Genomic DNA, 16,395 nt, shown 5'->3' on the forward strand with positions numbered 1-16,395 from the left:
TGTAAGGCTTAAATAATCCACCGTCTCAACTCACTGATAGGAAACACAATATGCTTCATTCTGTATCAGTTATCTGAATCAGATGTAATCACTGACATTCTAGCATTATTAAGTGGGGTCCATTCTGATCCAGTTTCATGAATAATTGTTTAAACTTGATAAAAGATTATTTCCCTTATTCTCTGCTTTATGAACATTATGAAACCTTGTCTCAACCTGTCCATGTGAATAAGAATCTAGGACTGCTTTCATGAAGCAATCTTTACTAAGGTTAATCTTAACTCCCATTCTTTAACATTGCACTAAGGTTACCTTAGTGACTTACGATCACCCTAGTGCTTTGTGAAAGGAGGCCCTGGACAATTAACCACGTGATGTTTGGCCATGTTTTCTAGGCACATGGTCATGTTGAAGAAGTCATCTACGTAGTTATGGTACAAACTGACAATGTGTTTAGTAGACATACACAATTTTTTTATTATTTTGAGTATGTCCAATGAGTAGATTCCTCCTTAGAAATAAATATGTGACCCATGGTAAAACATTTAGTAAAGATGATGTTTTCCGTAAGATGTTCTACGATTAGTTTTGCTTCTGGAAGCATCTTGTGTTTATGCTGTGTCAGATGGGCAACTCCCATGCAGTGGCCTGTACTCTACAGGAATAATCAATGTCGATCCATGTTTCTCTGCTCTATCTGTGTATTGAGGATTCCTGGGTATTTCGGTGCCCTCCGCATCGTGTGTACAACATCCTTCTCCAGGTTGTTACAGTGTGGCAGACGACAAACATGACTGACACTCGTCAAACAGCAAGCATACTTTGCGAGAAACTTATCGATTAGCTGCATGGAAACATTTCTACTAAACAAGATGTTTTAGACATTTTCTCAATATAAAAAGCACAAAACATTTGACAGTTGAATTAGTTCTTATCACTTAGGTGTTAATTTAATTTCTAGCAATGAATTCATCATTTAGATAGCATTACAGGTATACAATATCAAGTATGAATACTGTAGGGTATGATCAACTCATTGGAAAATTTAGATTCAATATGCAAAATATTTACAGTTCAGAACATTTCTCAGGGATCAAATGTGTATTCATATTATATAGAGTTCACATTAGTTGTTTATACTGTAAGGGGTGGTGGGGTAACCTAATGGTCAAAGCGTTGGCTCGTCATGCCGAAGACCCGGGTTCGAATCCCCACATGGGTATAATGTGTGAAGCCCATTTCTGGTGTTCCCCCGCCGTGATATTGCTGGAATATTGCTACAAGCTGCGTAAAACCAAACTCAGTCAGTCAGTCAGTTTATACTGTCTTCAAAATCATCAACACCAAGACCTGTGAAGTTCCAGGTTAGAATTGGTCTTCATTAACAAATGCTTGTCGTAAGAGGTGACTAATGGGATCGGGTTGTCAGGCTTGCTGACTTGGTTGACACATGTCATTGTATCCCAACTGTGGAGATTGATGCTTGTGCTGTTGATCACTGGATTGTGTGGTCCAGGCTCGATTATTTGCAGACCGCCGCCATATAGCTGGAATATTGGTGAGTGTTGTGTTAAGCAACAAACCAACAAACCGAAATTAACACAAAATTATCTCTTTATGATCAAGATAAAAAGGTTGTTTTTCTCTGCAAACAAAACTGCACTCTAATTGTTCCCAATAATCAAAGTGGAACTCCACGTTCTCCAATTCCTGAACACTTTCAAGTAAAATATTCAAGTGAAAACAGAGCGGACAGTAAAGTAAACATCAAAGCCCATGCTAACCCTTTATCTATAATCAGAAATACTTATCAGAAATACTTAACATAGGCTGACAAAGTAGTCAGGCTGCTTCTCAACCATTGCAGCTCACTGGATCATATGACATATGTCATGTGATCTTGTCTTGTCATGCTGTGTCATGATAAGAAACAATTGATTGGTTGTTAATTATGTGCTCTCCCTGCAAGCATTGTCTGGACTTTGCAAAACCGAAATACAAACTTCTGTTACTGATATGTATTGAATAACACACCTTTGTTAACATTCTCACTGCATTTTTTATGCACTCACTATACGTTTGGGGCGATGGAGTAGCCTAACAGTTAAAGCGTCTGCTGAAGACCCGGGTTCGATTCCCCACGAGTACAATATGTGAAGCCCATTTCTGGTGTCCCCTGCCGTGATATTGCTAAAACCGGCGTAAGACCATACTTACTCACTTAGTACGTTTATGCTTTTGAATGTTCAAAAAAGACTGACCCTAGTTTGAATATTGATTCAAAGTTTGTGATGCTTTGAAATTGAATGTCACAGTGAATTGATGTGGGTCCTTGTAAGGTTGCACATGACTGACTATTATTGTCATGTGATCAATCGTTGACATTCTGTGATAGCTGGAGCAACCCGAAACTCGCCAGAACCACTCAGCTGTTTTATGGCACCTTCACATCAATATTTTATATACACATAATAACAGATGTTGGAATGATGGCTGTCTGTAGTCAAGGCTAACATGGTTGTCTTTGAGTTACCAATGTATACCCTAACTGATAAGTTAACGTCTGCTCCTGTAGGAATTGGTGAGGCATAAGCTGCTGATGCTTGGCTGACAGTTGTTTGCATCCAATCACGGTTGTTGATTGAGATGGTAAAATATACCGTATTTGATCTATTTTGTATCATTCCGTTGGGCTGCCTGTGAAATTCAAGAGCATAAGCTGAATTCATGTGAAGTGACATGATTGTCTGAAGAGATGGTAAAACATGGAGTATTTAGCATCTCTCATATTGGCAGCCTGTAGGCATTTCCAATAATGGTGTTGTATTGCTACACATTGAGAACCTAGAAATGTACAATATGTAGCCTGTAGGCATTTCCAATAATGGTGTTGTATTGCTACACATTGAGAACCTAGAAATGTACAAGATGTAGCCTGTAGGCATTTCCAATAATGGTGTTGTATTGCTACACATTGAGAACCTAGAAATGTACAAGATGCAGTCTGTGGGCATTTCCAATAATGGTGTTTTATTGCTACACATTGAGAACCTAGAAATGTACCAGATGCAGCCTGTGGGCATTTCCAATAATGGTGTTTTATTGCTACACATTGAGAACCTAGAAATGTACAAGATGTAGTCTGTAGGCATTTCCAATAATGGTGTTTTATTGCTACACATTGAGAACCTAGAAATGTACCAGATGCAGCCTGTGGGCATTTCCAATAATGGTGTTGTATTGCTACACATTGAGAACCTAGAAATGTACAAGATGTAGTCTGTAGGCATTTCCAATAATGGTGTTGTATTGCTACACATTGAGAACCTAGAAATGTACAATATGTACTGATCAGTGACTTGTGAATGGGTTTATCTTCTCTCCATACAAAATTAGAAGTAATCATGGCCACAGGCTCTGAGGTTCATTTTGGCAAAAGGGCGGTGGGGTAGCCTAGTGGTTAAAGCGTTGGCTCGTCACGCCGAACACCCGGGTTCGAATCCCCACATGGGTACAATGTGTGAAGCCCATTTCTGGTGTCCCCCGCCTTAATATTGCTGGAATATTGCTAAAAGTGGCGTAAAACCAAACTCAGTCAGTCAGTCATTTTGGCAAATATGTTTGTAACAATAGGGAGAATTTATTGTGAAATCTATTTAATACGGTAGGTCTATTAAGTGTGTGGGAGACATGTTATCCGTTGGTTAAAGTTCAGTTCCAGATTGTCAATCAATTATGTGAAGTGGATGTTGAACATCGATCAGGAGGGTTATGAAACGACAGTTGTTGTGATGATTGTTTGCTTGTACTAAGTTGATAAGATCATCTCCACCCAGTATAGGTATTTGTCAATTACTCACATTGTGTGAGTGAATTCACGTCAGAGACAGTGATGGTAGGACAACTGATGGAAAAACAAACAGGGAAAAAATACCTTTATTGTTATCTTGTTTCCACATCATTACTCATATCGTCATCAAAGAAAGCTGTATCATACTGCCCCAAGAACCTTTTAGTGCTCAGGCTTCAGTTATACAAGCTGGTGGTAATGTCTTGCTTTTCACAGATCGTTCTGGTCTGAATATCATAGAGTTCAATAGGCTTATGAGGTCGATGTGATTTTCATGTGAGTGGTAGTTTGAATTTCTTATTAAGTTGTACAGATTTTTTAACAAAACAATTATGGACATTGAAGTCTAGTGTTCTAAGGAAGGATAACAATGTATGGATGAAATAATTCTTTGTTAAGAATGAGAGCGATGTTTCAGTATAGGTTCTAATAACGTTAACAATTAATAATCAAGTGATATATTGTTATCCTTCCTTACTGCTTCAACTTCTAAATGCCTCTCAAAGTAGTCATGATGTTCTGTTTGTTTTCAGGGTATCAATGGCCCCGGGTTCCACTTCAATGGTCACTTCAACCTCTCAGCCCTTGAGGAGTCCCAAAGCAGTGAGAATGGCAGCAGACAGGATGTGAGCAGCATTCTGGGAGATAGTGAGGACGACAGTCTTCCTTACCTGGGTGGACGCCCGGAGAAGTTGACGGAAACCCCACACCGGCTGGACATCACAGATCGCAGTCTGTCCTGCAAACTATCCTTCCTGGACAAGAGCAGCGGAGACAGTGCCAACATCAGTGAGGCGGAGTCCAAGATGGAGGACTCTCTGGCCTCTCCTGACAGCTTGGAGTTGCCACAGAGCAGCGATGGTGAGCTGGATCCAGCTATTCGCTTCATCTGCAAGCAGGAAAACAAGGATATTGGATACAGTAGTGAGAGTTACTCCAATGATGAGATTGAGCTGATGCGACTGCAGAGTCTCATGGAGGATAAGTTCCCAGGAAAGTGTGAGGTTGCTAGTGATTCCCCCTTCCTGAGTGATGTGACCACCAGAGGGCGTCCCAAGAAGGAGTATTACCGTATGGTGTCTGTGGATGTAGACACTACGGATAAGACTGATAATGATGATGGAACCGACACCGGTAACCATGATGTCACTGAAAGAGCTGCTGGGAGTGATGACTTGTTTGTTGTTGAAATGACCAAGCAGATCTTGGTTGAAACTACAGAGAAGTACACGAGATCTACAGAAAAATTTGAGATTGATCGTCATAATTGTAATGCTTTGCTGCAGCCGAGTCAGTCAACAAGTGAACAGTCTGAGTTTGAGAACAACGGTGAGACCAAAGACAAGATTCAGTATCTGATTGACAAGGCAGAAGATTTGGTCCGATCTAGTCCAAAAGTGATCCATACTTCTACACCCAAGGTACATGAGCGGAAAACACCAGAGAAACAGGTCAGATCTATTGGTTGTAATACAGTGATAATCAGCTCTTGTGACGCAAGTGCCGAAGATACAGACAATGAAAGTTCTACGGAAGAGTTCTCGACAGCAACGGATGAAGCTAGTGAGAAACAGTTCGATAGTGTAATCTGTCTGGATTATACTTCAGACTCTAAAAACACCAGCCGTGAAAATGTGGCTCTTTCCCCCATCAACTCCTCCCCATTGTTTGAAAATGTCCGACTACGCAAGCAGCAGTCTGGTCCCCGCAGACTCAAAGACCGTCCATGGAGTGTTGTGGAAATGCAGGAGTTCTCTCGGAACTTGGAGTCTCAGCCATTTTCCACTTCTGAGAGTGCCATTGATCGTATGATACTCAGTAAAACTGACAGCCCCAGCTCCCCTTCCCCTTCTTTCCTCTCCCAAAGGCAAGCCGCTACATTCCCGCGTGAGAAGAAAACCAGTCGTGAGATGCGACGATCATTCTCTACCTCAGAGCAAAGTTCCCCTCGAGGTGCTAAGCGGAAACTACGCTATTCCTCCCAGAATGACACCCTCCTATCTTCCAGAGCAGCTAACATGAACAACTTGGTGCCTTCCACAGACTCTGAAGATGACGTCACAAAGCATATTAGTGAAACTGATGACATGGTGGACCAGTTTGAACTGGCCCGTGTCCGATCTAGTGGCAGCAGTGCTGATTCCGATTCAGACACATCAGGTAAGATGGTCACTTGTTTGCACTTGTGTGAAGCCCATTTCTGGTGCCTGCCGCCATGATATTGCTGGAATATTGCTAAAAGAGGCGTAAAACTAAACTGACTCACTACACTTAGTAATTTAATTCGTGAGCAGGTTTGAGGTCCAAGCTACTTTCCCTGGTTGTTCTTTGACGACCTGGGTTTGATTCTGCACATGGGTACAATGTGTGAAGCCCATTTATGGTTTCCCCCGCTGTGATATTGCTGGCATATTGCTAAAATCTGCATATATAAGTACTCGTTCACTCACTTGAGGTAGAACATGTACCCTGTACTAGTGGTTCTTGTAACAGCTGAATAATGAAAATCTAGGAGTTACAATATGGCCAGTCCGATGGTGTCAAAATACCTTCATGACATGGAGCAATGATCTTGCTATCAACAGTTGGGTTGTATGGCTGAGATTGTGGTCTTTGTGCTTTGGCAATTGTATCTCTCATACTTTAAAATAGACATACAATTGCTGAATGGCTTGATTTCATTATGGAAAGAGGCCCTAGAATGTTGCTGATTGTGGTTGATTGGTTGGTTGGTTAACTCCGCACTCAGAAATATTCCAGCTATATGGCGGCAGTCTTCAAATAATTGCGTCTGGACTAGACAATCCAGTCATCAACAGCATGAGCATCGATCTGGGCAATTGGGATACAATGACATGCTGATGGTGGAGTTGTTAACACATCAACACATCCAATTCAGTAAGGTGGACCAATGAAGAACATGAGACACTTTAAGCTTATTCAGATGGAAAATATTTGCAGAGAATGACCAAACAATAAGCGTCATATGTCATCATGTTTGGACACTAATGTTGTGTTATGTTATCCCAGATGCCTATCTGACCCCTTTGGTTGAACCCCTGACGTCTGATAACGAGGATGTCCTGAACAGCACCGGCTCCTTCTCAGAAAATGCATGGGACAACTATCAGGTAGGTGAAGTCTAAATCCATAGAATAGAAATTATAGGTGTAACGATTCATCGATAGTATCAATGTTTACATCGTCAACTACGTAATACAAGTGCATCGATACAAAACACATTTAGGCAATATATCAGGATATTTATATCGCGAGGATCCATGATACATTGATGTATCGCCACAAGAGACGATATATCCCGATACAACTTAAATACTACTTAAAGTTGTAAGGAGTATTGCATTAGGATGGGAAGGGAGTCTCTTTGAAATGCTTCTGAATTTTAAAAAACAAATTGAATTTTAAAGGAATTTGTTTGTGTCTGTTATCTTTGGTACATGAACAAAGGAGTTGGTGTATAAGTCAAAGTGTGTGAACATTTTACAAACTCTGTGAACTGTAGAATACTTGTCTTCAAGTAATTGAAATATGCAGATATGTTTTAGTTGTTTGACAAATAACACCATTTATTAACAACTATGAACAATGTCTTAGCTTTGTTAAGAAAGAGAACAAAGAGAAGATAAAATCTAGAAAGCAGACTTAAGAGGTTTTTTTCAGTGATTCTGAATTCTGATATAAATTACATTGAGTTGTTTGTGAAAGGGAAACTTCACTTTCAAATTTATATATATATTAGATCAAGGTATACTGAATATGTTTGATTGTACTTCCTTAAGCATTAAATGCTGAAACTTTTTTAAGTGTGTGTGAATGTAACACAAGTTCTGCTGTATAACCTGAAGTCATTTTATCTATCATATATATTCTGTTAATGGAAACTGTAAAGTATCAGGATACGTATCATATCGCCACCATTGCATCGTGATGATAATCGTCTCGCAGGTTCCTTGCCAATACTTTCATGATATATAGCTGGCCTCATTAAACTGGTATCAGGATATATCGTCTGCCACTTAGGCCACGATACACAGCTCTAGTAGAAATCATATGTGAAACCTTCTGCTTAGTTAGGTCAAATTGTAGATACAGGTTTGGAGTGGTAAAATCTTACGTTAACAGAATATGTAGTAAAACAGGTTAGAAGAAGTGTTAGATTTAGGAGCATTAAAGATGCTTACTTAGATAATACAATACATTGTATCAAAAGAAGCTCTGCATTATGGGTTTCGGGTCATGCATATGTTCAAAGGGAGATAACTACATTGCACCAAAACAAATCATCAGCCATCATCAGTAAACCTTTTGTTGTCCACCACTGCCACTAATGTGTATTTGAGGACATGGATGTGTAGGAAAAAAACATCCCATGAGGTTGTCTCCATGTTGCAAAGTTGCTGTGTGCTGAATGGGTTAACATTGTCGTCTGCCTGCAAGTATTGGACATGTTGTTGACAAGAAAAACATTCAGTCATTGCCCGACTTTTCCAGTCCCCTCTGTACCCAGCGGTGTCTGATGACCCAATGGAGGAGAAGCTGCACTGGGAGCCCAGCGACGAAATGGAGTTTGATGACGACTTCCTGTTGCCAAACAACAGATCTGCTGCCAAAGCTGCTGCTGCTGCTGCTGAGAAGAAAAAAGCTAAAAATAAAATCATGGTGAGAATCTTCTGACAATAGACAAACTAATTATTCTACCAAACGTTTTTAAATCATTCCAGATTGTTTTGGTATTCCCAAAAATAGAAACTGATCCAAGTGTAGGTCGAGGCAGCTAATGATTCATTAACAGTTACACTAGATCATTGTGCATTAGGAGTAAGTCGGTGCCACGTGGACAGTATTTTAGTATTTCAGTTATTTCAAGATATGTTTTAACTAAAGGTGATAATACTCAATATCTTACACCATGCCCACTTCAGGGAAACCCACAAGAATAGGTATGTGCTGAAATACTTTACCAAAGAGTAAATCTGAGATTCAAGCTCTCAGTAAGTGGATCATGGTGCAGTTAAGAAACCACAACTCTGCATAGTAAAGATGCTGATACCTTATACGTTATGATGAATTCAGTATCTGACAAGATAATGCATTTTGTGTCTAGATCCCTGCCCCTGCCCAGTACGATGATAGTGACTCGGACATAGAAGACTTCCACTACGTGTTGGACCAGTCAGCTGACCAGATGAGGCTGGCTGACCAATCACTGAAGAAGAAGAGGAAGGACCCGATGGGAACTGGCATCTACCTCAAACCTGCTAAATATGTAAGTTCAGGCTCATTATGTATCATGAGGTGCCATAATGTATAGTTTAATTAGATTCAATACCATCAGTTGTCTAATGGCCTAATATGTAATCATTTAGAGTGTTTCATGTGAAAACCTGTGTCACTAGATTGAAGTACTAGTCAGTCGGGGCGGTGGGGTGGCCTAGTGGTTAAGGGTTTGCTCGTCAATTCCGAAGACCCAGGCTCGATTCCCCACATGGGTACAATGTGTGAGGCCCATTTTGGTGTCCCCCGACGTGATATTGCTGGAATATTGCTAAAAGCTGCATAAAATTAAACTTACTCTCTCACTAGTCGGTCAGTACTGTTTGCTTGTGATAGCTTATCTGATAGTCAAAAATGTTTTAGTAGTTTAATTGAGTTAATATGAAATAGAACATGCATTTATCCTACATTTTTTGCTTAGCATGTATTTATCCTATTTCTGATGTATATATGTTATCCTACAAGTGAAACATATCTTTATCCTGCCTCTGAAGTACATGTATTCTGTCATTCATGTGTTGCGTTGTGTTGCAGGCTGAGATCATGGCAACCTGTGTGACCAACATCCGCTGTCTGGAGAGCATCAGTCAACACCTGGATCCCACAGATGTCACCATGGATGACTGTCAGCGCATGCAAGGTACAGACCTAATAGAAGCCATGTACAGAAAACATTTAGTGAATTAACTTAAGTTTCATAATTATTAGCAAATGTACAGACACACAATACCTTATCCATGATGGCGTAGCTCTGTGAGCAGAGTTGCTTCCCTTGGGAACCAGCATTCACTTGTAGGTTCACTGTGATCAGTGGTCCTTGCATTCACTTGTAGGTTCACTGTGATCATGGTCCTTGGTGTGTTAAACTTGTTTCACTTTTGACTTTCCTCCTATATTATGGTGACACAGCAAGATACATGCTGAAATACTATTTAATAGAAACATTCAATCACTGACTCCATATTTCAGACATCCTTTATCAGTGGGAGAAGCTGCGAGCACTGGCGTCGGAGCGGCAGTCTCAGTCAACGCAGCTGGCCGGCGTCTACTCCAGCATCAATGAGATGAAGAAGAAGCATGAGGAGATAGAAAGTCTGATGCACACGGATAAGTTTGGCTCTGCTCAGGAACTGGAGGCAGCCATTAATTTACTCAAGGTGAGGTATTTAAATGGGCACACTTCAGTCTCCTGTGTCAGTGCAAACTGTTTTATCTGGAGCAGTTGTTGAAACTGTACATTATGTCTTCCCAAAAACATGATATATTGATAGGTCTAGTGCTGTACTGGTGCCTTTTGTTAATTCAGGGTTTTTTAAAAATTGGTTTTATGAGTTAGCAGCAACTTTGACTTGAACTAAACATTGCAGTAATGCTTGTTTCCGGGACAGATTTTCAAAACCAGACAGTATTGTTTCACCAAACTTGGCACACTGATAGGCTAAGTAGTGAATTGGTGCCTCTTGATATTTTGGAATATTTTATGCAGATATTTTTCAACATTCCATGGCAACAAGTTTCATACATTTATTCACAACTTTTGCCTTATCAATGACTTTTTCCCTGTTGTTTGGGCATCGAACTCCAAAGTTCACAATTACTTTCTTGCTCAATCACTGTCTTACTGAAAATATATGAATGAGACTCACTTCAACAGATGCTGACATGCTCAATCCCTTGTTTTACTCTTGTTAACTCTGATTGTTCCACTGATCCTGTAGGAGCAGCAACGAAGTCTCCAGGCACAGAGGGCGGAGGTGGGCGACCTGGAGAAGGCAATGGACATGTTTAATGAGCAGTATCCTGCAATCCCTATCATCAAATTCTATACTGAGATCGCCGACATCCAGGAGACGAACATTGAACTGCAGCACAGGTAGGTTGTTCAGAACCGCTTAATCCTACTCACGTTGTGGAAGCTTTTTATAAACATGTGTGTGATTATAAACAATGATGTTAAAAACTCATTAGTAGTTTTAATTATTGTCTGAAAGTAGGTGAAACACAAAGTGTTGACTGCAGGAATAAGGTTCTTCAGTTTTGAGAAATCTGCATTACTTTTAACCCCCAAAGGACCATGGGTAAGAATAGGGCCCATGTTCCATGTTTCTTGTTCCAAGAGTCAACTATAATTGTCAGTGGTCAGGCTCGGTTATCTAGTTATGGGTTATCATTGTAACATGACTTTTTCTGGCCCTGACTATAATCTGCAAAATATAAAGTATCCTTGTCTGTTTTGTCCGCTTCCAGCCTGCAGCAGCATGTATCAAAGCAGGAGCACACACTGGCGATATGGTTCGAGTACCTGGAGAGCTGCAGGGAGATGGACCAGCTGCTGTCTCAGGACCGCGACCGTCTGCAGAAGCTGCTGCGTCAGCGTGATAATGGGATCGTTGTGTTGAGGAAGGACCTGGTGAACGAGGTGGCGGTAAGGACACATGCTCACACTCTACTGGTCATGTCTTGAGGAAATGTAAAAAAAAGTCACGATTTTACAGCAGTCTCTGATCTATTGAAAGCATCTGTCAAACTTGAAACAGGGGTGCTGAAGGTGTATTCAAATTGGCTGAAGAGCTTTCATCTTTCTTCCTCACTTACACTAATTTGTGACTAAAGGAGCAAGGGGGTAGCCCAGTGGTTAAAGTGTTTCCCTGTTATGGCAACAGTCAAGTTTCAGTTTCCACATGAATAGTGTATAAAGCCTAGTTGTGGTGTCCCCCAGCATGATATTGCTGAAATATTCTCACTTAGTTAGATGGTTTATTCAATATTTGATCTAACCCATTCTCTGTCTATGTTGCAGACCCTCCAGTCTAGCTTGTCCGTGTACGAGTCTAAACTGTCCCACCTTCAGAGTCTCCGCAAGGAGCTCCACGGATCATCTGATGAGGACACACAGACAGAGTTCCTGGCCTCCCTGGCCGACATCCGCAACCAGCTGCTGGTGTATGAACAGAACTGTCGCCAGATTCAGCGCAACATCCACGACGAGGAGGATGAGGAGATGGCCATTGAGGCGTCACAGCTTGGACAGCTTGCAGTATCTGCTGCAGCCCTGCACGAGCATATTGCACGCAGTCGGCGGGAATCGTAAGTCACATTCAAATGCATTACTTACTACCAGCAATGGCTTCTAACTATGTCGTCTTCATAAAATCAAACTAATAATTGTTTTGGTGCAAATATTTATGTCTGATGTAGGTATGGTATTAACTTTATTCAGAACCTGATTTGGGTTCATTTCAAAGAATTCTAGGAAGAAAAAGTCTCCAGTGTAGTGATAGTCATACAAATTCAACTAAAACTTGAATCAGATGGTCTCAGGATGTCATGTGTAAATAGTACCCAGATGTTTGATGATCAGTTTAACTGTCAGCTGTGGCTTGTTTGAGTGTTTCAATACTGACTTATGGAAGCAAACTAAGTTGAGCCCTGTGTTTGTTACAGTGAGAGCGATGAAGTGGACGCAACTGAAGAAGCCAAAGCTGTCGGCACCAGCAGCTGGTTGTCATCGTGCCCAGTTCAGGTTGCCGCAGTGATGCTGCTGGCCGGGATCGTGTACTTGTTTGATCCCAGCATCCTTCAGGACATGGCTAACTTCTCTATCAGGATCTCACCAGAGCTGAAATATGTTAACGGTCCTCCCCCCAGTCTGAGTAAATCAGTGAGCCAATCAGAGATCAGAATGCTCGATCCGATCTAGCTCCCGCTCAGGTCCCTGTCGGACCAGTGTACAGTTACAACGCCCTCTAGTAGCAGATTAAGACACAGTCTAAATCTGCGGCGTGTCACACAGCGGCCTGGATGTACATAAGACCATATCAGGCAGATAAGTAGAGCAAACAGGGCCAGGCCCCACACAAATGCACACCAAGATTCAATAAAATATATCCGAATTAAATAAAAAATATCCAAGAAAACATATCAGGAACAAATTAAATTCATGTTATTAAACACAATATCCATGACATATTTGGTATTAAGACTAATAGTGATATATCTATATAGTGCATATTGTTGGGGCCTGGATGGATAGATGCGTACAAAGATGTACATACAAATCATACAGCCAGGGGCTGAAAACACTGAATTGTACATACAGTTATCCATGATCACAGCAGCCAGCACGACCAGCAGTTGAACGAACGTTCAGGAGTGTAGATATGGAGCTGGTAGTGAGTTGGTCACAGTCTGACATTGGTTGCTTCAAAGTTTTTCCTCAGTGGATTCTGTTCATACTACTGTACATTCAGTCAAGTCAGAAGTAATTCGCTACAGGTCTCCGATCTGTGGCTAATGAAACTAGGCTCAGAACCAAAATCCACTCACAGTGGTACAGTACCCGATGGTACTTGGGTATCGAAATGGTACCTCCATAACTTGCAATAATAGCTGCTTGAACAGCAATAGTCTATACACAAAAAGTTTAATATATGTATACTGTCTTAATATTTATACAAACATATTGTTTCTCTTTCAAGTACTTGTAAATAAGTAGATTATATCTATCAAGATAGGTATAAACCTATTATTGGGTATGAAACCACACATAATTGAATTGATGAGATAATATGTAAAATAATGTATATTTGGTAGGAATAAAACTATGGTTAAGGAAGTGATGTTTAATTTCCAAAAGTGTATATAAATCATGTTTAGTGCAAGAAGTGAAAACATTTCTTCATAAATATTTTCACTTTATCATGAACAATTGGCCTCGTACAGCATAACAATAAATCCTTTCAATAAATATGCACTTTTTGATAAATGGTGTCTTAACAGTTCTTCATGCAGTATGATCCTGTCATCAAGATATATGCTGTATTCTATCCAATGTTGGATACTATGTACATGAAGCTGAGAGGGCAGTTAATAGTGCTATGATTTCTACGTCCTAATCCAGTGTGTACCTGTCTAGTCAGTATCCGTAATCAAATTTTGGACTTGAAATGTACTTGTGAATAGGCAGCAAACTTTTTATGTGTTTCTGAAATTTTATCAAAATTGTTATTTTGATTTTGATAATTAGATTTGTCTTGACTTTTAAAAAACTGTTACTGCCATCAAATGGATGAATCATTGCTGAAATATTAAACTCCAGTGTGTTTTGTATTCTTTGCATGAGACACTTTGGTTAATATCATAATTTCATCTATGCTAAATATCAGCATGTGTATACTATCATCATGATCAGGAAATCTTTGTGTTATCACCTTAGTTCTGGTTGATAACATCTTATCACTGTTATGATATCAGAGAATGTGGGTATCAACAAAAATATTATTGTTAATATCATTCTTAAGAATAATGACAGTCATTCTTCTTAGACAAGTTACACATTGATAAAAACGAACACAACTGATATTAATTACGAAATATATTGGGAAGAATATATAACGATATCAACCTACTTAGAAGTTTGTATTGGTGATAACAAGCCACAAATGAGATTTCACTTTAGATTCTCATATTGGTATTGTTTTCAGGAAATAAGAACATAACCGGAATATGTGGATATTAAAATACATATATCGGTTTATTGCTATGACTAAATAGCAAATGTTTCTACAGACAGTAATCCTGTCAATGTAGGAAACGGGCTATCAAGGCGAAATGTTACCATCGTCAGTATACTGTGGCTGTCAATCAGGAAGTGTACAAGATACCAGCAGGTGCTTGTTTGATGTACACTGACAGCGAAATGTACACATGTATATAGGGTATTTTGTTGTAATCAACACCTGTCTTTTACACTATAATTCTTGGCAGCAGGGAAATAGATTTGTAATCAAGGAAACACAAACCACACATAGTATATTCACAAACACAATGATTATGTCATCAATGAATTGCCACAACTAGGTCTATTTTTAGGACAATCGGCTCGGACTAATTCATATCGTGATGTTTGTCAATTTCTACAACAACTCTGGGAGTGGCTTAGTTAATGTGATAAGACCTGTGGTGATTTGTCCACCACATATTAGTATAATGATTCTCACTAAATGTTACAGCTCTGGTGAAGTATTGATGGGAGGAATGCAGTGTTGTGACTTTTAGCTGTTGTTTACACTGTGCGTGTGCGTGTTGCATTGTTAATTGCTTTGTTTGTTGTCTTGCATTGTGATGCTAACACATAGTCAATACAATTATTATTTACAGATTTTTGATATTTTGTTAAAGCTTTGAAAATTGAAGCAGCATAAATGGTTTTGCTTCTAAATTTCATATTTCCAGTGTTGATATGATTTTGTTAAACAATCTTGATTAATTTAATTTGATACCGGTTTTCATGAACTTACAATAGTTTTGTAAACTTTGCTTGTTAGATAAGTGAATATTGTGAGGAAATACTGCCATTTTGACTACCCAGATTTCTTGATGTCTTGTTAATGAACTTTTTCAGTGAATTGCATTTGCATTTTTACAACACATTGATCATTGATATATATTTTCTTTGTAGACAACTTTTGTACCTCTTGATTAAGTGCCTGTTGAGTTACTCAATTTTGTACCTTATTTCCTGTTCTAGTTGACAGTTTATTACAGTGTTCATTTTGTCTTAATCACTTTTTATATTGTAGTGCAGAAAAACAGAATATTTCAGGTAGAACTTTCTAACATCTGTATGAGGGCATAAATGGGAATATCTTCCATCTTGTTTCTTATTTTGTAAATATTTTCAGAGTACTAGATTGGGAATATTTTTTATAGTATAACTCAATATTTACAGAAACTCCTAAATATGCTTTGGGAACAAAAATATATGCATGTCACTACTGATGTTATGGTTTGTAATTGAGGCAGTTTTAACAGGTAAGTGATTTTGTTTCCTGACAAAAATATCACACTAAATGGTGCTATCCCAAGCAGATGTAGCAGTACACTGCATTGTAATGCTAACCCAATTGTTTGTTCATTCCCTGTCTGGTGCAGTGAATTTGAGATGATATTCTCTCTTGAAATTTTTGAGTATTCTGAAGTCTCAAACACATTTGATGGGTAATAAATAATTTAACCTCTACCACTTGTCTTGTTGTTTATCATCATTGTGAGAGTGGTTTGGTTTGGTTGAGAGACAGATGGAGCAACAAATGTTTACATGACTTTCGGAAATAATAAATAGTTCATAGTGATTAAGTGAGGGTTGAAATAATTCATGGGAAAATGATCTCATGTGTCATAGTGAATTACTTTGGTGTTGGTTTAAACATATATTTATTCATGAAAGAATCTGGTTTGGTAAACAAGCA

The 16,395-nt window shown here is 39.3% G+C and overlaps 1 protein-coding gene across 3 annotated transcripts in view; it reads left to right on the forward strand.

Moving 5' to 3' along the window:
• The window catches only part of LOC124267195 (nuclear migration protein unc-83-like), a 131,735-nt gene extending 115,569 nt beyond the window's left edge, over positions 1-16,166 (forward strand). For all 3 annotated transcript variants that reach the window (XM_046702110.1, XM_046702109.1, XM_046702111.1), the window contains 10 exons: positions 4,384-6,010; positions 6,881-6,981; positions 8,363-8,530; positions 8,976-9,137; positions 9,680-9,785; positions 10,115-10,302; positions 10,864-11,018; positions 11,393-11,570; positions 11,946-12,232; positions 12,590-16,166. In XM_046702110.1, coding sequence (XP_046558066.1) covers positions 4,384-6,010; positions 6,881-6,981; positions 8,363-8,530; positions 8,976-9,137; positions 9,680-9,785; positions 10,115-10,302; positions 10,864-11,018; positions 11,393-11,570; positions 11,946-12,232; positions 12,590-12,845 — 3,228 coding nt within the window. In that variant the 3' untranslated portion in view covers positions 12,846-16,166. The remainder of the gene's footprint in view (positions 1-4,383; positions 6,011-6,880; positions 6,982-8,362; positions 8,531-8,975; positions 9,138-9,679; positions 9,786-10,114; positions 10,303-10,863; positions 11,019-11,392; positions 11,571-11,945; positions 12,233-12,589) is intronic.
• Positions 16,167-16,395: the final 229 nt, after the last annotated feature.

The sequence above is a fragment of the Haliotis rubra genome, unplaced genomic scaffold (assembly GCF_003918875.1).
Source record: "Haliotis rubra isolate DU_JTF1 unplaced genomic scaffold, ASM391887v1 Scf13, whole genome shotgun sequence".
In the NCBI taxonomy this organism is placed as follows: domain Eukaryota; kingdom Metazoa; phylum Mollusca; class Gastropoda; order Lepetellida; family Haliotidae; genus Haliotis; species Haliotis rubra.